Below are 27,027 nucleotides of genomic sequence, written 5' to 3' on the forward strand. Positions count from 1 at the left end.
AGTTTCTAATTTTAAAATCTGATAAGAACTGCTACCCTCGTCCCCCTCCCTTCCTTCCTTCCTTTCCTTTCTTCCTTCCTTCCTTCCTCGCCGTTTGAATCTTATCCTCGTTTCCGCGGACTCCAACTTTCGCGAAACAATCTTGCGCCCCCCGATGCCCGATGCCTCCCTTGCCCCTCCCCTTCCTCTCCCCCCCGCGCATTTCGTATTTACGACGAAGAAACGATCGTAGCAAATTTACTAACAAGACGCCTCCCTTTCTATCTGCCCATGTCGCTATCGCCGCTCCTTTTAAGGGAACGAGTCAGTTACGAGAGACGCGCTTCAAAGAGAAACGAGATAAGAAGAAGAACACACTGATACCTTATTGATCAGTTAATCCTTTAAAGGAACTGGTACCTAGCTAGAGAGCACTCTTATAAAAGAAACACCAGCGGCCTTATTAACTTTTGCTCGGCGACGTGCAGTTAGGAAAGCATCGCGTCAGAAGGGAGGAGGGCCGGACGCTTGTCCAGGAAACAAGCGTCGTTTTACGCGCCGCTTAAACGGTTCAACGAGGATCGAAACGGTGGGTGAATATAAATGAAGTTGTCTTTTGAAGCCGCGGTGCCGCGTCAACTTTCCTCCTCCTCCTCCTCCTCGTGTAACGTAATGAGACAGCAATCAGGGGGATTATCAGGGTGGTGCAAGTTTGCTCGAAAAAAAGAGGGAGGAGGGGAAGAGGGCTTGGGAAACGGGGAGCCTCGAAGCCGCCGTTGCTTTCGGGATAATTCAATGCGCGGGTTCGCAAATGTATTATGCGAAACATTAACGCGTAACGCGAGATAAGCGGCGCAATTTGCGAGTTATCCAACGAAAAGTGACACGAAAATCCCGCTTCGCGAAGAATTTTCTACTACGAATCACGGATGCTGTTAACTTCGTTTTAAGGACAGTTTAAGAAGCTAACTCGGGGTGTGTCGCGTGAAACTTCCCTCCGAGAAAGTTCAAATTTAACGTGTTCTCAAAACGAGCGTTTATTTCGTTCCTTACTTTCAACCTTCCTGTTTCTCTCCTATTTCCTTTAAGTAGCGCGAGTTGCATCGAGAAAAGAGAAAAAAGGAAACGCCATCGTCCATGTTCGTTCGTGATGATATATTTGAGAACGGTCGATAGATTTTACTGACTGCTCTTAAGGTGAGGAACGAAGAACGTACCGCGTCAGATCGAAGGAAAGAATCACGGAGCAGAAGAAGGAAGGGAGACGGGCGAAGAACGTCGAAGTTAAAACCTCCCGGAGGTACAATTTAGCGGGAAGAAGCGCGAGAAAGCAGGCTGGCGACGCGGTCCCGCCATCGTGCTCGAGCTTAACGGCACTCAAACTGGAATTAATGCGTAATTAAGGCGCGTTCACGCGATTGTCGTCGCGGCTCAAGAGCCACTTAGGCTACGCTTCGTCCTCCACGGTTATATATAGTTCGTCTCGCCACGTTTAAATTCGTTCGAATCGAAATGAACAAACGTTGATTGCGGGACGAATCCATTCGATTCTTTGTCTCAAAGAACAACATCGTTCTTGCAATTTATTCTTCCCCAACCCCCTCGCGTATCGCGTATCCGTGGCTAATTTCTTTTTTTACGCTCGATCGTCTGAATGGATCGGGATGTTAGGGTTATTTTACCTGCTGGACACGCTTCATCGTGTAATTATTATCGGCCGTGGCTACGTTTGCACGAGTAGGAAAGTGTGGAATTGGCGAAGAAGTGGGAACGAGAGCGTACAGATAGAGAATCGGAGGAAGAGGCGGAGGAAGAGGCGAGGCTTGGAAAATTTCTCGATGAAACTTGCCAAAGAGCTTATCCAGAGGAGACGTCTATTCACAGTTTCGGTCTTTGTGGATTTACAAGATTACCAACTTTGAGACCAGCTCGCGTTTACCTCCGGTGCCCGGCTAGACCCCCCTCGGCCCGGGTTTGCATTCTTTAAGAAAAGTGACATCAAAAAGTTTCCCCGTTTATTTTATCCAGAGACCGTGTATACTTTTTTATTCCGATAAAAGTTTGACATTTATCGATATTTCTTTCGCTTATTCAACGTGATCGACTAAATTGGATTAAAAAAAAAAAAAAAACACGTATAACGATTCAAAATCTCGTGGGGGAAAAAAAAACGTATTTAGTTTCTTTCTTTTTTTTTTTTTATTTTTTTTATTTTAAATATCGTTCATAGCATCGTGACGACAAAGCGATCGTAAAATTTTTTCTGTCCAACGAACTTGAAATTTCGACCTGTAAAATAAAAATACCAAACACACCAGCGCCATATCGCGATAACACACGACGCATAAAAATTCATTTTTAATAATGCAATTTTCTGTCAAACGCAGGTGAAAAAGGTGGATGTAAAAAAACGATGAAATAAAAAAACGGTCTGTGGAAAAAGATACGCGTGGAATGCGCAGCTTGACCCAGTTGACAGGATGGATTTTCCAACGCGCGTACTTCAATCTGTCCAAATCAACTAAAGCTTCTCGATGCGATATATATATATATATAAAGAACTTAAAATGGAAAACGAATTTTCCAACGAGCATTGCCGTACAATTTTCCACGATCCACGCTGTAATAAAAATTAACGACCATATCGAGAGATTAAGATCGTACAATTTTCGACCGAAATAATATTAAGATGAATCGATCGGGGAGGGAGGGGATCATCCCGTTTTCGAATTAAAATCGATAAAGCGATTGGCGCGCTTGAAAATGGGGTACATGCTCGGGACACGATATTTCTGTAGGCATCGCGTGTATTTATCCCATGATGAATTATCGGACAACGCACACCTTTCATCCTTGCTAAATACATATTTCATAATTAAACGCCGCGAAACTTGGGCTATGCGGGGAATGTCGAACATAAAGGGGATCGTGACGAGATATCCGGGGTGTGAGTTAGAAACGTGAAATTGTTCGTACCCCATCGTAAAATATCTCCCTTCCGCCCTAATACGAGGAATATTTAAATAGAGGAGTATTTTAATATTTCTGCTTTGAAAAAAAAAAAGAAAAAAAAAAAAGAAAGAAGAAGAAGAAGAAAGAAAATTAGTGATAACGTTTAGAAGCTCGAGGCGCTTTTCATTTGTATATTTCATTTCTACTTCACCTACTCGCGGGAAAAAGTATTTTTAAATTGGAGAAAATAAAATCGATTGATTGGCTAATTAAAAAATATGTCGCCCGCGGGCGGTGCATACGGCGTACACACAAATGAACGGGATTAATTCCATCTTTTTTATTCCTCCGATCTTCGTTTTTTTCCCCACTCAAGAAATTATTACTATGCCTACGCGTATATTTGAAGAAGAAAAAAACGAAACGCCAAGTTTCTCTATGGTCACGAAGTAATGAAATTCTAATTTTAGATCGTGGAGGGTTAGTGGGAAGTACACACTTATGAAGGGATATCCCAGCGACACTTAAGAGCTTAATTAACGCTACGCGAAACGTGGCTGCTTTTTGCACGACCACCGATGCATACCTTTCGAGCAACATTGGCCCAAGCCAACCGGGATTTCTGCCCCTTATACGTGTCTGTGTACGTGTACGCGATGGTGGCCCTTACGTGCGCACTTGTGTGAAAACATCAAGGGAGTCGAAATTAGGTTAGAACACATTGAGACGTCTGGGATGACTCGATTAAACGTAACTCCCATCTGTTTAGATTTGATTATGGCACATCCCTTGATGGCCGCTCAGAACCGATATCGCGTCTAGGGTATAACATCTTTAACCGTTGTAAATATTTTCTCGGCGAAATGATGAAATGCAGGCAAATTGTAAATATCGTTTCGCTACTTCGAAATAATTTGTTCGATGAAATTTACAAGATCGATGTACAGAAATCGATACAGGCAGATCCTTTCGAGGATGAGAGATAAAAGTATGTATGAATCGAAGAAGTCGATCGTCAAATCGATCCGAGACGAATATTGGGACCACGGTTAATCCCTCGAATGAAGCTAATGGCCACTTCTGAATTGTTGAAGCGGTCCAAGAGGTGCGCCAAATGTCGACAATATACTTGGAAGCACAGACCAGTCCGACAGTACGCACCCCTTCAATTTCACTCATAACTAATGGCTCGAAACGAAAGACGGGCACGCTGTACAATTTAATATCGGGAATTGATATACCGCCTAAGCGAATGTAATGCGTCATGCAATTAATTCTCGCCCGTGCAAACGAGAGAAGAATACTTCGATTTAATCTCGCACCACGTCTCGCTTTTAAAAACGACAGTTTTTCTCTTTGAAACTTCCCTTTGCGTTCGTTAAACGCGATTCGCCGACATTGACATCTGTCGGAGAGAATTTTCTCTGAGAGATAAAGGGTAACTCGAAAGAAGAGACAAACGAGAAAGAGGGGAGGAAAAAAGAAGATTTGCAGAGGTGAAAGAGAGACGCGATAACGTTAGAAAACAGTCGTGAGGCGGGAAGAAGAGGATAGAAAGTTTGGACTCATTACTCAACCCCGGGATTGAGTACGAAGGGAGGGCCAAGACTGGTATGAATGTCTCCTTTATTTCATTTTACGAAATAACACCGTCGTTTAACCCAGTGGAGCTTGTATCGTCCAGACATCGTAATGGTGCTCGAAATGAGAACACGCTTTTTGTGAACCGCGATAAATAGGAACAGCTTTGCCGGTACAGAAAACGGTATATGTCCAGCGCATAAACACACCGCAATGGACCACGCCGTTTCTTTCTGTTTCGTTGAACTGAAATTAACGAGCAAAAGAAATCTGATTTTCAGAACAGAAATATCATTGTTCAACCCTGACCCCGTTCTTTCAAAATCGAGTTACCGAGTTAGCATTCGCGCTTAGCATGTATCGTTATGGGGGAGAGGAGGAAAAAAAAAAAAAGAAAAGAAAAGAAAAATATATCGTATACGAAACGTATATGTAAAACAAGCTGCACAGGTTGCAGGATCGTTATTCAAGTTAGCAAGAGTTTGAGGATTTGGTGGAACCTCATACCGGTCATGAGGACAAACAGAGTATCAATTTCCCGGGGAAATCCTCGTGTAATCCGCTAACAATGAACACCGGGTCGGTTGGTCGACCCAAGATTCTCTTAGGCAAGCTTTGTATTCGAAACGTTCAATGAAGATGAATTGTCTTATAAGCGATTCTGGAATAAATCCCGCTGGAAAAATATTTTCACATCAAGCATCCCCCTTATCGCGTTTCCACCTCGATACTTTCGTATATCTATTCCACCTTCCTTCAACCCTTTACATGAACCACCTATATATACTCCAAAGTTTTAGCATCATATCGATAAACTAACACTTCTTATCTCTTTCCCGATAAAAGCTATATATTTGATCAGACGCTTCGCAACACGCCTTCGAGCTCCAACATTTTTATTATTTACCGCACCGCCTACCGTATTTTCTCCTACTCGAGAGAGATCCTCTTGGGTCGAAGATCGATCGATGCTCGAAGATCAGCCACGAATAATAAGAAAGAATCTTTCTCACCTCGAGAAAAATTTTCCTCGACAATTCTCTCGAATAACTAAACCGCCATTATCGATCGATTTTTTAAAAACGATGGCTACCGAAAGTAAAAAAAGTAACAAAATCTTATCGTCGCGTGAAAAGTTTCGCGGCGATTCTATATCGGCACGGCGCATTTCGGGGAAGAGTTACGGTACGATCCTCGATTTATTATTCCATTTAACGTCTACACGTGTTGGGGCGAATGAACTCTGAAACCCTCTCTTTGATACGAAAGCTCCGTTAATTGCGGTATCGAACTTCGCAATCTCATTCGTCTTCGACCAACCGTGACGACACCACCTTCGTTCCAACGTATCGGTTACGGCCACTCTGACCGAGTGAAACGGACAGTTAGACAGAGGGAATCAAGTCGGAGAAGGTAGGGGTTGGTTCCAGCGGCCGGTCGGCGAGGGTGCAAGAGGCCGTGCGTGTTCGAGAGACGCCCAAGAGCGTAAGAGACCGAAAGTGGCGCGAGCGTGAGGGTAGAAGCGGAGGTAGAGAAGAATATATTATACCTAGCGTCAGCTGTGCTTTATAACCCGGGCATCAAGCTCGCGTCACGGTGTGGGTTTATACCGCGATACACGGTGCATCTGCCAACCCCCTCGTGCCGCGATCAGCTCCGCTTTCTTTTTCCTCGAGGTGTGCCATTCCTTCCCTTTCCCTCTCCTCTCCTCTACTTGGCTACACCGCAACAGCACCGGTTTTTTTTCTTTTTTTTCTTTTCTTGCGCCTCCGATCATTGCACAGTCGTGCAACTACAACATCATCTACACCGAGAGATGAAGTTATCCGTGGGTACGTGAGCGAGGTGTCAATACTTTTAGCCAGTCACGGAACTGGCAAAAACCGTGACCGCATCGACCGCAATTTAAAAAGATCGAGTGGAATGCATTATATGACAGGGAGAACTGGTTCTTTTATGGACATTTAATCCATTTCGTTCGAGTTGTTCTTTTTTTTTTTTCAAGCAGAACGGGAAACCTTCACTCCATCCCTCGAATATTCCCGATCTAAAAATATTTCCACTTTTATGAAAAAGTATAAGTGTAAAAAGTTGGTAAAAAGTTAAGTTAAAGCTCATTTTGTAGAACGGGATAAGATGTCCGTCTTGCAGCTACCATTTCTCGCGTCTTCGTCTGTCGCAATCGTTGCACAGACAGTTGGAAAAGTGATCTTACGACGAAATCGTTTAGATATATATAGGAGAGCGTTTTAACTGCCGCGTTACTAAAGCCGAGATACATCTATACGCGGAATGGGAGAAGAAATTTGAAACGCGAAGCGTCGAACAGAAGCCGTTGCATCGAACGAAAGCTAATGAGCATTTAAGTAACTCTCTAATGGAAGTTTGGATCTTGTCGCGCGGCACAAAGTTGAGAACTCGCTAGATATGCGACCGGTATCTAAAGTCTGTTTCGTTCGCGAAACAGAGCATCGATGGACTTCGTCTCTAACTACCTTGCAATTTTGCATATTATTGTAGATCAAGCTGCAAAAAATCTCTAATTAATCACATCCTTATATATCTTTACATCAAAGATTATCCGAAAAATCTCCTTGTAAAAAACTTTCCTCACGCCTCTGTGAAACTGGGATTTCAAATTGCTCTCGGTTATCCAACGTTCGAAACGTTCTTACAACCACTACCGGGTTATCCCGTTATTAAACGTTAATTGGGAATCGAATAAGACGTATTATAGCGACATTAGTCCTTGTTTCAAAACGCAGACACCAAGAACGTCAGTGTTATATATACATATATACATATATATATATATGTAAGAGTGAAGACCATTTCATAGATCGGTAAAGCAGCATGTGTTTGTAAAGCAGGCTGCAAGCCTCGGCAGCATGCCGCGTATTAGGGCACGTGTGTACGATTATATATCCTCACTACTGTGCATACGGTCCGCACACACGACTGCGAATTAAATTACGTCAGTCTATATCGTGTAACAATGCGCTCGCAGAATTACACGGGGAACCTGCACGTCGTCAGTGGGACGTGTTACAGCTGTAATGAGGCAGAGTGATTTCACGATGAAACGGCTAGAGACAAGGGAATCCCGTGTATAAACCTGGAAGCCGCTGTAAATCACGTTACATTTATCTTCTTCTGCGTTCATGCTGAACTGTTAAGCTTCGCCTTTGGAGAGTAAGGGGGGAGAACGATTTATTATCTATTTGCCGCTACTGCTATTTCTCATCACGTGACCAAACTAAATTCAAAAATACTTGTACAGATATTTCATGAAATTTGAATCACGATAATAAATAAAATGAAACAAATATATATATATATATGTTTCAAACATGATATGAAATGATATTCGCTCGAATTCGGATCGTAATTTACGTAAATTGTTATTAAATCCTCTCCTCGGCAATAGACAAGTTTCGACGCTTTTACAACAAATATTATATACACGTCCAATATACACGACGTATTTGACGATATCACGGGGCAAGAGTGTGTTCAATCGCAGAAACTGGTGAAGTACTTGCATCGCTTTCCAATACTATTGACAACTGATGTATACGGGCGTGTATGAAAAATATATTCTCCTACCTTATACAGAGAACATCGTTCAACTGCACGATCGTTAATCGGATACACGATAAATTTTTATCAGAGATTTTTTTTTTATATAATACGCGATCACAAATCCCATTTACGATACCGTTATTATTATACTAACTATCCTTTCGATATAATTTCCCAACGTGATTTCCCATCCTCCTCTTGTAATCGATCAACGAGAAAACTAAGCGATAAAAAAGCGATGAAAGAAAGAAAGAATTTCCGCGGAAGAATTACGCAACGTATCCTCGCTTATCCTCATTTTCATACCGTCCACCAACGACGTAATTAAACATCGCGACATAAATCATCATCCTCCGTGTGTGTGTGTAATAAAAAATTCTTCATTAATCTCTCTGGATGTAGGGAGAGTAATAAAATAAAAAGAGGAGGGGGAAAAAAGAGGAAAACAATTTAACCGAATCCCGAGAGGGTTAAATAATAATTTAATCGTCCTTCCAGGTTGGTTGAGGGGTTGGTTGAAAATCGTCGCGCAATTCTTCACGGCGCGGCGTTAATTTTATTCGTGAGAGCGCGGAGAGCGTGAATTAGTGTCCAGAAAGGGATGGTACCGCGCCGGCTACCATTACGGCCGAGTAACATACGTAAGGGATCCGCGTATGGACGGAGGTGGCGCGCGATACCGGCGAAGAAACATCTCCCCGTGCCGTGGCGGGACATAATTCATTGCCGGCAGGAAGCTTGTACCTTAATCTCGTCGTATTCTGGCCGAACCTCTCCACCGAACGACGACGACGACGACGACGACGCAGTGTGAAACGTACTGTAACTTGTACGTGCAAACGCGGTGCTTATAAAGGCGGCCAATGTATGCATGCATGGGGTCCCCGTACGTAACTATCAACGGAATGTATCATCTCCACTACGGCAGGACATGTTATTCCGTGGTCTACGCACCAATCTCTGGCAATCGAATGGGAATTATTACGTAACTCCCATAATATAAATGGATCGAAGGATTTGTCGGACGATAGGCGTGTCCGTATCTATCTGCAATATTACGTGCAATACCGCAAATGTATCGACAAAGAGCAACATGGTGAATTGATCTGAATGAAAATCAGTGTTCCACGTGCCTCTTTATGGTATAATGAAACAGAGCAATATACGTTCGATCGGTTCACCATATCTGTGGTGATATATCTCTTTATTCCACGTGGTTGATACGTTGTTACGACTTTGCGAGTGAATCGAATTTGCCAATCTTTTTGTGTAATACGGTATAAATATAATATAATACGTGAGAGAAAAATTAAATTTTCGGAAAGGAATATTTTGATTGGACGATGGATGAAAAATAGGGAGGAACATTTAAGTTAAGCTGCATTGGAACTGAGCAGATACTAATTCCATGGCAGGGGGAGGAAGGGAGGGTATGGTAGAAATTCAAGCCTCACGCACGATAATGCAGTCGAACAATGCAATAACGTGAAACAACTCGGAACGAGTGGAATAATTCGCAAACAATTCGTCGCAGTAATTGTTCGACTCGCAACGCCGAAGATCGTGAGAAGAGATGAAATTGTGTATCTTATTTTGTATCAACAGCTATACCATGACTTTCGAACGCGTTTCCCCCCCCAACACCGACGATACATTTTTTTCAATGCAATCACCTTGTAGAATTGCAATCACCTTACAATAAGGAATGAAGTCGCATTGAAGTCGAATGGCTACGAAGAGCTTTAGGAAGGGATTTGCAGAAGAAAGAAAAAAAGAAAAAAGGAGGGCAAAAAGAAAGTGAAGAAGGCGAGTTTAGTAGCATGTAAATAAGCGACAAGCAGAAACTACGAGAAGAAAATTGGAATAATACGGGCTATTATGGGAAAGTAAGGGCACCATGTTTTCAACAGGCTTTACTCCGTGATCAGGTGCTACTATACCATTCTCGAATCGAGATAATGTGATTCGATATAGAGCCGGTTGCTAGGTAACGTGCAATCAATAGGGAAAACGGAAGATCGAAGACTATGAAAAGTATTTTATATTTCCGATACAAATTCATCGAGTGTGTAATTTATTCGTTAACCAAATTTAGGATATCCATCGAAAACACCACAAGCATTTTTATCGGACAGCCACAATGGATCTGCGTATATATACTACGAAATACGCATGAAAAATACTTGCTTTATGAATTCAAATATTAGCATGCATAAAACACGCAAAAACATTGTTTAACCAACTAACGACGATTATTCCAAGCATACACAAAGTTCTTGTAAACAAGAGGATCAAACAGGATTCTTTTTCAAACAGTTATAACGCTATTATCTTATTATTACGCAAACTTCGCGCACAGAAATAAAAATATACGTTAAAAATTTAAGTTCACTCGATCGTGTAAAACGATCGATTCTCTTCGCGAGAATAATTCGATCGAAAGCTATTCGAGAATTAATATTAGCGTTAAATCGCTGCTTTGATTGTACACAAATATAGATGTACACGATGTACAGGTGAGACGGAAATAGGAGATGGAAATAAAGGAGAGAAAGAAAGAGACAGAAAAGAGAATGAAAAGAGAAGAGAGAGAGAAAGAGTGAGAGAAAACATAAGGTAAATTAAAAATCGAACAATGAGGGTAGTGGTTGGCAGCCGCAATGACCGGCACCGCGTGGCCGTTTTGATTTCACCGATTCGGACGGTAGTTATGCTTTAACGTGGCGGTACTTAAATAAATTATCAATCGCGTTGAAAGCCACCGGCTCGGCCCCGGGAGAAGCCAGAGAATCAGCGGCGGGAGGTGGGGGCACGAAAGCCGGGGGAAGCCAGAAACGAGGGGACCAACAGAAGTTGAAAGTGAGACGAAGCGTCGAGGGCGATTAAGCAAATATCCAATTTTCCTTTTTTTCAACGGGGGCAACGTATGAACGTGCCTCGTTTTATACCGGCTTTTATTTGCGGTACGCCGGGCATTCGACGTTTGTTAAATCGCTATAAGCGGTTCGAGTGGTACCGAGAAGAATATAAATGGCCGCCGAATTGACTCGCGTGTCGGTTGGAGCTGGAGCGCCGCGAGTGGGAAAGTAAATCATAAGGATTCAAGGGTGGGCGTTTTTCCCCCCTCCTCTCAGGCGTAATTACAGATCTAAATGATATATTAGCACGGTAATCGAATAGTGGTGCGCAATACTCTGATAAGTGGTTTGGAAATACGCGATAAGTAACGATATACGATTTTCCATGATGCTTCTTGAATACGTATGGGATACGATACTTTCGAATCGAAATGGAATGAAAATCCTTAATCGAAATAACTTGGTGGAACGACTACAATGCAAACACGATAGGAATATAGATGTGAAATAACACGAGAATCGGTTACATCGCTTCACGGGGAACGAGAACTCAATTTTACTTCGTTTTATGATGAATAAAATTCTGCTCAACGCGTTTCAATGAAGATGTATACGCAGTATATAAATACACATATATACACCATATGCACGAGAGATATTACGCGAGTAGTAGCCTCTTTACAGTTTGCAACTATCCTCATAATGCAAACATTTTAAAGATAGGGCATTGTCGAGACTCAATTTCTCCGAACGAAATCATTGCAACGAGAGATCGAACTTTTGCGAGATACATTATCTCGTCTCCTGATCTTCAAGATCATCTCGAAAATCTCGATATGGATATAAAAATTATTCGTAAAAAAGAAGAAAAAAAAATGTAGAATTCAAAAGAAAAATCTTAAATCGATTGAATTACCAAGACGTTGTCCTTATTACTTACGCTCTTCCATTTTTAAACCTCTCTCTCCTAACTTCTCTTTCTTTATCCTTTTCCAGATACCCTATATCTTCCACCGCTGACTACAGCAGAATTTGAATTTGTCGAGAGAAAATAGAGAGTATCGCGATCCGTTCTCGAATCTATGGTTACTATCGGTATCGAGATTCTGCAGAAGCATTCCAAGGGAGGAGCGTACATGGAAATGGGACTTGCAAAGTATATGTATTGTATTAAACCCGATCCAAATAAGCTTCCGCATAAAACTCTAAAATAAGTGCGAATTGTTTCGAGCAGATTCGCGCAATAGCATATCGATAGCGAGGAATACGAAACGCGCGATACCCTATATACTTCAATTAAACGTACACCATGTACCACCGCTTCCATCCTTATTTGTTTTATCCTCGACTTACAGGCGACGACAACGACCGACCCCTATCCCTTTTTCCCTCTTGCCTTCCATTAATGAACAGGAAATTGAACTCCGAAAAAAAGAGTGACGTTAATGTCTTTCATTGTAGGCGCGTATACGCGGGTACGCACATCCGACGAGCAAGAGCCATCGATTTAGACGATAAAACGCGGACGACAACGCTCGACATTCAATCCCGCTTCGACAACGAATTGGTTTTTGCCCGTTAACCGAGCTCGCCCACCACACCATCCTCCCCCATCCCTTTCTACCGCATTAGCCAACCATCCCGACGAAACTCGAGGACAGATCGATCTTCGCTTCTCGACTCGACGCACCACTCAACTTCGATACTTGTAAAATTCTCTATCCCGCTTTACGGTTCTTTAACGTTCTCCTGGATGCACAATCCACACTAGCCGCGCGTATGCACACATGCTACGGATAACGGTTCGGCTTACTTGACCCTAGGCGCGAAAAATGCGGCCCGGTAAATCGATTCCGACTCGACTCACCCGGTACATCTATAATGCCCGACCTCCGAGAACCGCTCGCGGCAACGCACGTACATCCTGAAGCCGGCAGGGGCGTGAACACGCCGGGCCTTTTTCGTCTGGTTTTCAATTCCGCCCTTTTTTCCCCCTCCGTGGGCTCTCTCGCGAACAGGGAAAAGGAAACCGATCGAACGGAACCGTGCGCACGTACACGGGCCCTGGCCGCGCGTGTATCGCCCGTCCACGGAAAGAAATATCGCGGTGATACGTCACGAAACCGCTCCAAGCAGTAAAAAAGGGCGAGAGGAAGGTCAAGAAATCGGGCCGTGAAATTCTTCTGATTTAAAGTGGGGATATTTTTTAAAAGATTCGTGTTTTCGAGAGATTTCGCGAATTCGCTCCTTTTTCTTCCGTTCCTCTTAATCCTTTCCCCTCCCCTCCCTCTCCGTTGGTTTAATATCGTAATTACGTTCCGTGAATAGCACGAAACAACGTTGAACGTTTTAGAGAAAAGATATCGGATACAGAAAAAAAACGGAAAGAGTAAATAAGGGTGTAAATAAGAATGCAGAGGATCTATCTGAAGTGTTTGGATAAGAATGCAGAAACGTTAAGTTTGGAAATATGAAAATCGCACAAGAAACGAATAGCGTAAATGGCGATAAAGATCGGACGATCTCTATATCGTGGCCCCAGCCCGCTTTTCCTACACGAGAAGGCGCATTCGTGGAATGCTTCAACGTAGAAATGCGGTCGTCTCCTATCCGGAACAAGGACATTCACGGTAATATCTCGGATGAGATTAAACGGAGCTTGCATTCTTCGCATGGGGCGTAGGGTAATGTTCACGGTAAATACGATGCTTTCGGCGACTGCATCGGAGATACACAAGAAATACAATTGTGTGTGCGTGCGTGTATGGAAAGGTATCGCGAAATCTACTTTCAAAACCAAAATCTACATCAAGTAGATCCCAGTGTGTACCGATATTAAACGTTTCATATTTCGCGTGTGTACTTTTTAAATAATAACGTTACGTTGCTTGTAGACACCATTTCGCTCGGAATTTTTATATTTTATTGCAATTATTCCGCAAGCTTAACGCAGGTTTCGCTTAAAGGTAGCCTTTGTTTTGCGCGATGAATTATATTAACTCAAAGTACTTATATATGCATCTAAAAATGATTTTATTCCATTGTTTAAATACTGGAACAAAGGACGATACTGAGCACGCGGGCAGTTGTCGGATAAAAAGCGAATCGCAAATATTTCAGATTTACTCGTAGAGATTGTATAAATCAAAGCGATAAAAGTTGGAGGAGGATAATTACATCGGAAAGATACGGAACGAAAGAGATAAGAGGAAGATTCAGTTGTGACTTACATTGGATTGGTGGAGTTCCAGTAGATGTCCGGCAGGCGGGAACAGGTGGCCTCCCGAGGGAAGGCCTCCATCACAGCTAACAGAAGAAGAAATAGGATGAACCAAGGCATGATGTCCAGCTGAATCTTGAGGCCGTTTGTGTACCACTTCCAGGAGAAAACTATGGGTCACCTGCGCGCGATAAAGGATGCATAATCAATAATTCTGAATCTGAACGGATAATCAATTTAAAATGAGAGACACGAACGATAAATGAGAGAGATGCTGGCTACAAGTATTTAGCGTCCCTCGATATTACCAAGACCGAGAGAACTACTGCGCTTAAATAAAGCCGTAAACTGTACTGTGTAATTAGAATCCAAGAATTCAAGCTAATTAACGATTCAAAGGATTCCACTCCTATTTCTTGGGTATCCGCGAGGGCGTAGAAGGTTCTGCCGTAGACAATAAAAGGAAAGTAAAAGCTTGCCGACTCGTACAATCGTAACGAAGAAACCTGAACTTAATTTGTACCGCGGTACCACGGTCTTGCATACCCGTAAAATCTTAACAACGTATTTTGCAGCGTGCGCGTGAACAAAAAAATTCATTTTCGCTCCTCGATCGGTTTTATCATTGTGCTCGACCATTTCATTAAGCGCCGATCGATTTCGTTTGATTTCTTAATATTACGATACATCCGCTCGTACTCGTTCCGATCTTTTCCCTATTAATGGCTATTATTTACGAAGAAAATACAAAAACAAGTCGTAACAATGGAAATGAATGGATAAATTAAAAATTTAACCCACCGTTTTAATGGTGGAACCGATGAAGAAACAGGATCAAGGAGGAACTGAAAGGATTTAAAAAGAACAAGAAATCGGAACGATGTCGGATGACGATGCATTTTACAATGTTGTGTACAAGCAATCAGTATCGTACTGGTAAGTAAAGTAAAAATAAGATAAGGCAATAAGAAATGATGAAAAGGAGCAAACAGAAAATGTCAAGTATCGGAATGCAGTCACGTCTACTTTAACCACGAAATCTCGCGGTGAAGCAACCAACTGTCTCCTGCCTCTTTTTCAGGTTAACTGCTCTCAATTTATATCCAATCTACCTGTCCTTCATGTTTCAACTTTCTTAATATTCTCAAATGATACCCATTCTTATAATTCCGTAATATAAATTCGTATATATATATAATCTAATGCAAAAATAGATACCTTAAATTCAATATTATTCCATAATTTGCATAAACTATTTGTTTTTAATATCTTTTATACATCGAACGAGAAGTAGCGACACATTCGCATAAATTCTCGAATTTAATTTGTACGTATACTCGCATCTACTGTCAGGCTTAATCTCCTCAGCGAGATACCAGTTCAACGTTCCTCATTGCAAAAGGCCCCCCATCGAGCGAATCTTGTTTGGAACAGAGTCACCTGCTTTCAGACCCGTAGCCCCGGATGATCTCGAAGGAAAGGCGGAACTTTATTGCGTTCTTGCACGAAAGACACGTTTACGACGTGAGTCGGAAGAGAACGAGAGTGAAACGTGTGGCCTGGTCCGATCCAAAAGAGTGAGAAGAGAAAGGAATAAAGCATGAAACAGTGTACATTCAGTGGAGAAAAAGACCATTAAAGATCTACCGAGCTGTCGGATAACTCGTTGTTCTGTTCACGAGGCAGATTCATCCTTAGCTACAGGATTTTTCTTCTATTCCCCGCTTCCATCTTTATCTTTGTTTTATCGTTCCTCTCATTCATTTTTCTCTATTAATTTATCACATCAAAATCCGATTTTTTCGAGATTATTTCAAAATCACAATGTGCATCCTTCATTATTCAATGAAATAATATAATTTCAATTATACAGCAAAATAATAATATAAGAATGTAATTATTTTTATTTTATGATTTACATTTATTTATAAATGTCTTTTTTATAAAACTCTATCTAGAATTAGTTCTATAATTATTAATTTATTTCTGTATTGTAAGAAATTATTAAATTCCGTAAAATTTATGCACGAATAATGATCAAAAGGAAAGACACGTTTGGAACTTTTCATTACAATAGAAAAATATTGTTCTAGAAGTCTTTACTGTTAATTCGTTATATGTACGTTTGTATTAAACGATACGTTATCAAACTTTAACTAATTAAAATAAATAATTTTTCTACACGCGTATATTTGTCAATAATTGAAAAGATCAATTAACATAGATAATTTTCAATAACACTTGAAAAAAATAACATATATTATCGTTTCAATGTTGTATGTTACTTAAAAACTCTCACGATAAAATAAATTGAAATAAAAATAAATACATATAATTCTGTAACGTGAAACAAGGGAGTGTACATGACGCTTCAACGAGAAAAAAGAGAGAAACATAAAAAACAAAACTATACCGCGAAATTTAGTTTCTCATTAGTGCCCTTACCGTAGCCAGCACCTCGAAATGTTAATTAAAACCGACAAAAACAATATTGTCGCAGGACCAGTTAACTTGCAAAATGTATGCATACAGATGCATGCGTGTGCGTATGTACATATATCTATGTATATTCGTAATGGATGAACACGGTTGTTTTGTTTTGAATGAATACCGGCGAGGTATCGTGTGTATACGCGCACGCATATCCACATGCAGGTGCACGCAGACACGTGTACGACAGCGACAGTGTTAGTGAATCGACCGATATACGTTCACATCGCATTCATATGCCTACATATATAGAAGCATAGGTAATGGTAAAACATGACAGAGTACTCACTTTTTGCAAGTGACCGAGTGGGCTGCGTCTGCACTTTCGTCACGTAAACACCACCGTTTATTGTTCTTCGCGTAGACAAGCGATTAACCGTACGCGTGGCACAATTACAGACCGATTGCCTCCACGAACTAGCACGTAATCCCGGTTTAATCGGACAAAGGATCTATGTAGAATAGATCCTGCCTATACGATGAAAATCGAACTCGAGAAAACGTTGACAATCAAAACTGGAATTAATGGTCACGAAGTTGAATCGCGTGTAATCAATTTTCCGATGTTGGCGTATAAAATGAGAAAAATTCCGAATATTATACGATCGCGATACGATCTTGAAAACGGACGAAAACGTTAAAGTGTAGACACGAGAGCAGCAACGGTGTCGAAGAGTTAAAACCGATCGAACGAATTAATTAAGGTGTTAATTAATCAATTGATGCTTGTAACGATGCGAGTAATTGGCCACGCGCTGTCTGTTGTCTCGATCGACACGACGAATTCGAAATTCACGAGGTCGCGACAAATCCTTCCACTCCTACGAAGTGAACACAATGTCGTTGCTTCGTTGTAATCCAACTGGGAAAAAAGCTTTCTTTGCACACACGAATATATTTTTTCACGTGATAGTATGATAAATCATTCGTCCACGAGCACTTTTGTAGCACACACGCGAATATAATGTCACGAAACACGACGCCGAATTAGTAGACAGCACACGAAGAACATTGAAGTTGAATTTCAGTTGCTAAATGCAACTTTGGTTTCCTCAATACTGCGCCACCGTTGAATTCAGTGTCGAAATTGTAACGTTATGGCGAAACATTGACACTCGGAATATATATCTTAAGATGATAGTTCTTTTAAATTTTCGTAAAAACAGTGAAGAAAAGCTTAATTCAATCACAAATCAGTCCTTAGTTGATTCTTTCGATCGTTTTCCACAGGAATAATATACAATTGAATTTTCTTCCAAACGTATTTTCTTTCATATAGCAGAAATTTTATTATTTCCTCTATCGATATATTGGAATAAACATTGGTATATTTCTCGTAGTTGATCAAAAAGATATTTCAAGAATATCCAACTCTTTCCGAAAGCAGCCAATATGATATTCCGTTTGCGCGCGAAACAAGATTTCAATTTTTCAAATATGTCGTACGTTACAAGATAATGGCTACAATAGCCTCAGGTCTGTTAGACTAATGGCGTCTTCGTTCCTCGGAATGTTTATTTCTTTTTGTATATTCCTAGAATTTGATTCTATATAACTTACTTTAGACAAATTGTACTGTTATTGTTTGTAACTTTGATATTCCTTCTACACTCAACCTCATAGAATGAACGATTTGCAATTGATTTGAACCAGCTTCAGTTCGAAATATCGATGATTCATCGATGTACTTCGAAAAAAATGTAACGGTTTTAAATCGACCACGAAACGACACTATAACACAATCCGACCACGAATAATAATAGTCGCGATGAACTTTTTAACCAACAACGAACACTGATCGAAGCACAAATTCGATTTTCAATGTCTCACGTAATGCTGTTGTACCGGTACTGATTCCAATCACACATACGATACACGCACCCTAGTGGTTTAATGAATAAACTACACTGCTCCTTCTCTGCAACTCGTCCTTGTGAGCAATAGGATTCTCGTTTTCCTGATATTTCGAACGAGAAGAATGTCACACAGATATCCTTTAAGGATGTTTTGCAGGAGTCACGTTTAATCACTGTCAACAGTTTTGTTTTCTTTCCACCACTCTTTTCGCTGTCACTCTCCTTCTCTGAAATGAAAACACGCGAGACGAACACCGTAAGCACTGCGGCCGACACGATCGTAACCGAAGCGAACCGAACGAGAAACGAGCGCTTCGTTCGAGTGGACCGTACGAATCAGCGTGTTACACCGGCGATTGATTTGCTATCGCAAAGCAGTTGGTAATTACTGTTTAAATAAATGTTTTGTCACGATGTGATTCTTCACCTGTTTTAATCTCAGGTGTGTAAGCCTGTATCTGTACTCTTTATTTTCGCGAAGATCGCGTGGATACTTTCAATCGCAGTCCCGTGCCGTCGCTGCTCGCTCGTCCGTTGGCGGGCTTCGAATGACGAGCTGCGATCGCTCCCCACGCAACGCTCCGGCTTTCTCACTCGTTCTCCCTCGTACCTTGCGCACACTCTCTCTATCGCGTTCGTAAACGTTCTGTCTTCCTTTACTCCTTCCTTTCTCCCTTTCGCTCGCGAAGCTTTCGCTGGCTAGCGCGCACTCTCTTCCTCTTTCTCTTTCTCTCCTAACGATGCAGCCAGAAGAGAGCGACAAAGAAAGGATTCGTTCCAAAGTATACCGAATAGTATGCATACGACAAGGATGGAAAACAACGTGCGCAAGCGCCAAGAACGTACATACTTACTGGTGCTATCTGCGAGGCGGTAAAAGCACCCCCCATGAGCACAACTTCCGTGCAGAGGAAGAAGCGGGAGTCCCCACAGCACCCTGCCATAAGATACAAGGGGTGTGCAACTACCTAGTGCACGGAATACGTGCACACAAGAAAGATCCTCCGTGTACGAACCTATCTCCTCGGTTGCGCGCGAGAGAAACATTTTTAACACCGATGAGGCGGCTCAGCCGGCCATCTCATTAAGGGAGCTGCGGAGCAGGGGATATGTTGCATTCGCACGATGCGTTTCGCGAAGCACGCAATTAAAAGTCGCACTTTCGTCGCCATTTAAAGCTGTTGTAGAAACTACGAAAAATTACGCACAGCTTTAAGTAAACCGTTTAAAATACTTTTTTTTAACTTTAATACAGCTCATATATTATTAATTTTATAAATATTTTTAAATATTAAAAAATAACTAACTGAAAATAATGATAAATAATACATTTTTTAACTCTCTTTTTTTATCAATTTATTTCATTTCTTTTTTTTTTATTGTTTAATCTATTAAAATTTAATCTCTGGGACATTATCGTATGTATTCTTTAATTAAATAAATTCCTAATAAAATTCAACACGCTTTTAAATTAAAACAAAAAAAATATTAAAAATCTTTTTACTTATTTGATAGTAAATTATAATAGGAAAGTAAAAGTATATAAAGCATAATAAAAAAATAGAAATTTTAATAATACGGTAATCCAAACTTTGAACCTAACATGAGAATCTAAGATATACTGAAACTCACTATAAGTAACTTCGGTGTTAGCTATTAAAGTCCTCTTATCTAAAAACTCTTTTAAAAGTGTACTACCAAAAAAGACGGCACCACAATCCACAAGAACCAAGCTTGCTTTAGCGACTCGAGGAAGATCGTATCTCAGCACTGTTTATCGACTTCACTCGGTAGTTACGCGTGCTTCCGATGCAATTTTCCAGTAACAAGCAGCTTGTCAATATAGAGTAGAAAATTGGCCTGTTTTATTTTTTAAAAAGTAAATCGCGACATTTTTATTACCAAGTATTAAATCTGTACATGCGATCGATACTCCATTATTATCAAAGATGCTTAATACGTATACAATATATTTACTTGAAATTTATTGGCTATGATACGTTTATAATTCATTAAAAATAATTATTTCCTAATGAAAACTTTTCAATTGACATGTTTTGTGTATTATATTTAAACATTAATAAAATTTTCAATTAATCTCTCATGGCACAATAGATTGGCTAGCATAGTTAAAATTTTCAATCAATTGCATACAAATGTTTCGTTATTTTATTTATATATATTAAATTAATACGTTAAATTGGTTTGTGTCATTTTTAAAGATGTTTCAAAATAAATATTAATATTTTCATAATTTACAAATGAATTGAAAAAAACAGTTCTTTAAAAAGCAATCGCATTTCACCAAACGGTTTCCGCATTCAGAGATTCAACTGCCGGAAGTTATTCGAATGAAGTTTGGAATCAGTTCGTGTAGAAATGTTCCATTACCTCGTTTCTATTTATGAATGGGATATATTTTATGTATGAATAGTTAACCTAAATTCATTCGTGTCCATATTTCAACAATTTCTTTCTACATCATCGTATTCATTATAATATTCTGAAATTATTCAAATATCATACGAATGGTACGAATAGTATACGAATGGATTAAATTCACGTAATAATAAACTCTTTATATATATATTTTCATAAAATTACATTGTACCTCGTACATAATTGGAAAAATAATTTATATTGTGAGAAGATAAATCACTTATGGTTGATTTACACTTACAAAAAGTCGAAGCTCTTATCTACGTAGAATGCTGTGGTTTTGATATACATACACATGGGTAAGTTGTCTGGTAAATTACGATCGATATGCGGTAGAAACGACGTGTCGACGATCCTCATTTTTCTCCGCCGCTCTAAATAATGAAAGTCAACCCAGTCTTGGCAAATAGCGGGCAGACGAGGAATTGTTGCGTGCCGAGGCTTGCTCCTGTCTTGTTCGTTTTCGTTCGTTCGGTCTGTCTTCGAAAGACAACCGCCCTAGTCGGTGTATTGAACTTTCTTCCTGCGATTAAATATTTAACGCCTGGATCGATACAGTTCCGTACATCCATGGTCTGCGACACGGGTTATCTGGCCGTTCTATGCGAGACTCTTCTACTGACCAGTCCGAGAAATTACCAACCGACCCTTTGCTTTTCTCATACGCAAACACGTTCGTATACGTCACTCTCAATCTACTTCATCCTTCCCTTTCAAGCGACTAAAAACATTTTCCTGTACGAGACAGTCCAAGTGGCGGCACCCTTGCAAAAATATCTGAGACACCCCTGAAAGTGGTCCGCTCGAAAATTCAGTTACCATAACCCAAACATAAATATGTAGATCGTTCATAAAATGATTTATATTCCTTATAAAGTTTCATAGATCAAAATTATATGAAATATTCGCAGTATAAAATAAACGTATAATTAGATAAAAATGTTTAATAATCGCGAAATTTATTCATTCGTCGTTCTTATCATAAAAAAAATGTGATAAGATTCAATTAATACAGCTCGATTCGATTCACATCTATTCAACTGCATACAATCATTAATGATTTTTATAAGAATGCACGTAACGTTTACAGTTATCAGAATAATCATCGAAAAAATTTATCGAATTGATGATACAAAGTACAAAGTATTGACGATACAAATTACATAAATATTTTAAATCTTCCTTTAAGATAGTTATTCCGCAGATCGATATACGAAGGCGCGTAAATGTCAATATTTATTGACGCAAACCCCTGTATCCCTCGACGATGATTACCTTTGCTATAGTTCACCTGTTCTAACACCCACCACTTTTACGTCCTTTTACCTTTTCTAACTCTCCTACGATATGCCATGCCATTTTCTTGGAACGTGTAATAATTTATCTTCGGTAGTAACGTTAGAAATGTAAAAAAGAAATGTTTGTAATTTATTACAGTAGTAAAAAAAAAAAACTGAAAAATACAAGCACTGTTAAAATTTTTTAAATTCTTACTTTATATTTATTTATACAAATATATGTAAAAATTTGACGAATATATATGTATAACGAAGAGCAATATTCTTTTAAACGTTCTTTTCCTAATTTTTTACTTAGTTTCAAATGTGCATTACACTTCTTTCACACGAGTGAAGAAGAACTCGTTCAATAAGTTACCTTCTACACCGACGATAGACGTTGTCTATAGAAATGAGTATGTAGATTCAAATGTAGCATAAGATAAAAAGATTTTTCAGAGATGGTAGTTCCATACTCGAGCGGTACTTTTGTTCTGCGGTACATAGAGCTTTTAAACTGGTTGTCCCAGTTCTTCCTGAATTTTAATTCTAAAATATTCCACTACTTATACTTTTTCTATCCGGTATTACTTTTATTGCAATTATTTTCTCTCTTTGTTGAATAAATTAAGGAATAAGAAAACATTGATCGCGAACGTGAAACGTAAACTAGTAAAGGCTAATTGGTTTAATAAGATTAAAATAATTTAGATAAATCTATAACGATGATAATTATTTGAATTTAAACCTACTTTAAGCATTTTCAAAGAATAAAAATAAAAATAATAATAAAAAAATGATATTATGTAATTCATTCATTATTTTCTAAAAGATTCTCATTATATATTTACATCCGATCTTATCTATCTATTGTTCTTGACAACTCATTAACTTGTTCCATTCCAATCATGGTAATTGTAATACGATTTTCTTCCCAAGGAAACCGATCAAAGGATATTAAGATCGTGTTTCTCATATACATAAACGTAGATTATTTGGACATAGTACAGTTAACGAGCTGACCGCATCGGGTAATACAGTTGACTTACGTTGTGACCGTACTGTGATCTTGCATTTGTGCCTAATCAGTAACTGAGATTAGTTTCAAAGGACTTACCGTTGATATCAAATACTCCTAAATGGATCTAGGATTTATACTCAAATGATATATTAGTGTATCTTGCTACCGAAATAATATTCCATAATCATTCTGCTTTACAAATCATAAGAAAAATATTCAATAATAATGAGAAAATAAATTAATCATAACGCACGAATATTATATTTTTATTAATCATTTTCGGAACGATATAACGTATGTTTTATCATTTCTTGTTGTTGTTAATTTAATCAATTTTATCGTGTGATATTTTGAAATCGATATGTACGAGTCGTCAAAAGTACGCACGGATGAATCTTTAACCTCATCAGTTTTTATAGAAGATTTGTTCGAATCGTGTCGAGTATCAAACGGAAAATGCAAGTCAGTTGGCCAATCCATTAAAACCATTTCATTGAAGGAGACTTGCTGTGTAACGTTTATAACTCGGCTGACTTGCATTACGTCAGTAATATTTCAGGTAGCATGTGTCAAACACTTGTGATACTTTTCCTTTACACGTTACTTTTAGTATATATAAAATAAAAAAAAATAAGAAGAAGAAGGTAAAAGATAATGTATCAATAGTTCCATTTTTTTCTTAATTTGTTCCACATGAAAATTTTTATTATATCTCTGTTGCTTTTAATGCTTTTAAGAAAACAATCGCTTTTCTTTTAAATTTATCCAATAATGCTTATTCTGAATCGACAGTCTGTTCCGTCTGTTATAAATGCCAAGGCGTGCGGTCGTGGAACGCTTCCGTTCGTTCGTTCGTTTTTGTCCAATTCTGTCATCGAATTGTCTGTCCAGCATTGTTTCGCATGCACGTTCGTTCGTCAACTTCACAACTTTACAAGCAATAACCAAAAGCGTGTGGGACAGGTTTATGACTAGGCACGGTGGTCCTTACGCTTTTGCATTATGGTCGACTGACAGTTGCGGTCAAATGTTCGTGATGCGTACTACCACTTTACGAGCCATAGCTTTTCTTCTTATCAGAATTGATTACACGAGAGAGAAAACTGGTTTGAATTCAAAATACCAATCTTCCCTCTTATCCGATTTTTCATCGTTAAATTATGGTTTAAGTTTATCGAGATTGGCAAGGAAATGTAAACGACCTGTACTCAATGCGATACACGCGATACATCGTATTCCTCAATAACCACGAGTTTTCTGACTTATCAATTAATCCATCGATCGGATATAAAAATATATTCGAAGAATCTAGAATAGAACTCTAGAGTCCACGATACGTACGTAAATAATACGATTATAGAACCGGGTGTCAAATGGAGAAACTTTGTAAGTTCTTTATATACAAAACTATTTTTAGCAGATCGTGAAGGTAATAAGGCAAACTTTTTTATTCTTCAGCGACATATGTTATCATTCTCTTCTATATCCCCTCGTGTTCCCCTGCACCACCTTCCGATTTCTGATTGCATAATATAGATAACTAAATTATCGATCCCGATCCCTTATCTGTATACACGATGAGATTACACAATCGTATCATCAAATTATACGTTTATTTCGAATGTGTTTATCCAATGGTGAATGAATAAATATTTCAAAGTAACAATGCTTTGACTCTATGCTATACAATCTTGTTTTTATTTATTCAATACAAAATATATTTAAGTTTGAAACAAAATTTCATTTAAATTGATTATTCCCGAGTTTATTTCTATTTAAACGGAAACGGAAGTTCTCACCGGCCCCTAAACGTCCGTCGTCATTAAAGAACAATTCGCAAAGAAAGAAAATTATATTTCCCTTCGGAGCGGGGACACGTTTTGAGAGAAGACACGTTTAGAGAGAGACTGGAGACAAACTAGGCACTCTCTAACTCATTCCGTGGATGGAACGGAGATAGAATAAGTAGGTTAACGAAATGGTCGTTCGCAAGCTTGAGATACCACCACCAATTCCAGTGGCCCTCAACTCGATTCCAAGTTCCTTCTTCGAAGACCGGTAAGATCCCCTCCCCTCCCTCTCCCCCATAGTAGAACGCATCACGAAGAGACAACAATTTTCCAGTCGGTTGTTCCTCCTTCGTGCTCGCCACGCGTGCATGCGCAAAATAGCAGTTTGCACGTAAGCCTCCGGAAACGGAGGATCCTTACCTCTTAGAGACGTCTACGAGGCGGGATTCCTCGTTGCAACGGCGAACAAGCGGAAAGGAACGAAAGAAAGAATTATCGGGAGCCATCCATTGGGGACAAGGGGTTCGGTTGATTAAGGCATACAAGAAAGACATTCCGTCAGTGAATTCCTCGCAATCTGTTTTTCGACCAGCGTCCAGCCGTTTCACTTTAGCGTTAATTGCATTATTATCGACACCACTTCTGAATAACTTTCTTCTTCTCAACGTTCTCGATTTTTCTTACCTGTACCGCATTCTGGACCCTCGTCTTTGTAAAAACTAGCTCGAGATATATATACACATATTTCAATAACGACTATTTTAATCAGCAAATTAATTAAATTTTATTATGCTTCATTAAGCTAAGATAAGATTAGTTACAGATTAAACGAGTTAAAAAGTTATCCGAAATTAGAAAATTATCCAAAAGTTGAAATTCATTTTACTTGGAAAAAGAGATTAAATAAGGTTTGATTCGCATATTTGGAATATGTGTCTCAACGATTGGTCTGATCTGTTCAACAGCGACTTATGGTCGTGAGTAGACCTCGACGATGAAGTTGATTCCGTGACCCCTCTGGCTCTTGAACCGGATAGTGACATTGTTCCATCCTGGGCCACCAAAGAGAATGCTCGCGTACGCCCCGTTGCCATTGGTCTTCTGATCGAGAGCTCGGACTTGAGTAATCCTTTCGAATCTTGTTGTGTTGAATGTTCTTTCGTCGGTTACTATCCTGCCCCAGGAGGAATTCTTGATGATACTTTGCCTGAGTATAAGTCTGTCGCCAGGCATTCTATATCCAATGACCAAGTCATGGGACTTATTGTTGTTCGAACCATAGAAATTAGATTGTGGAGCGGAATTCACTTGTGCGGCGATTAATAGCGAAATGGCTAGAGCCGTAATTGGCAAGAAAACGATAGTTTTCATCTTCGACGTTTGTGAGAGACACTTTACTTGTACGTTGTATCGCTCAGACTGTTGCAAACTGAGGTTTCATATCAACTGGTTGCTTTAAATATCACCAACGATCTGCTTATCAGTTAACTGGCTTATCACGATATATTTGTAAAAGCATATTTGCTTTTTCTGAAAAAGTTTTAATTCTAGGAATACGTAGATCTGTTTTACGATATCATCGATCCATTTATCATTATATATAGAGATAAATTGATTAAAAAATTAATATCGATTATTATAATTAAATTTTAAATCATGCGATTCGAATTATTTTTAATCGTAAGAATATAAATATCGGTGCTCTTAATATTGCAATTATTTAAATTGTCTTGGAATAATGTAAGGTTTATAATTGAGGTTTTTTCCTTTCCTAATTTCACATTTTATTTACGTTTCATTTGTGTTATGTTAACACTCGTTCTTAGAAACGTAATTAAATACACAAATTCCTCGTATCACACGTAAACATTTTTATCTCTCTTTTCTTTAAAGTATAAAACATGTATACACACATTTCTTCAAATATTAATCCTGTCCAATTATCTTTTTCTCAGAAATTCAATGGATATAATAACAATTTC

General features: G+C 39.3%; 1 protein-coding gene and 1 long non-coding RNA gene across 2 annotated transcripts in view; both read right to left on the minus strand.

The window, feature by feature from the left end:
* LOC133665663 (uncharacterized) overlaps window positions 1-19,268 on the minus strand; it is a 423,051-nt gene extending 403,783 nt beyond the window's left edge. The window contains exons 1-2 of the long non-coding RNA XR_009828803.1: window positions 16,952-19,268; window positions 14,183-14,353 (exon numbers count right to left, since the gene is read on the minus strand). This is a non-coding gene — a long non-coding RNA (uncharacterized LOC133665663). The remainder of the gene's footprint in view (window positions 1-14,182; window positions 14,354-16,951) is intronic.
* A 6,536-nt stretch (window positions 19,269-25,804) lies between these two features.
* On the minus strand, window positions 25,805-26,522 carry LOC107996881 (probable salivary secreted peptide). Its single transcript, XM_017055190.3, has one exon. It carries the CDS (start codon window positions 26,414-26,416, stop codon window positions 26,015-26,017), a length of 402 nt encoding a protein of 133 aa, XP_016910679.2. The 5' UTR covers window positions 26,417-26,522; the 3' UTR covers window positions 25,805-26,014.
* Window positions 26,523-27,027: the final 505 nt, after the last annotated feature.

The sequence above is a fragment of the Apis cerana genome, linkage group LG2 (assembly GCF_029169275.1).
Source record: "Apis cerana isolate GH-2021 linkage group LG2, AcerK_1.0, whole genome shotgun sequence".
Lineage (NCBI taxonomy): Eukaryota > Metazoa > Arthropoda > Insecta > Hymenoptera > Apidae > Apis > Apis cerana.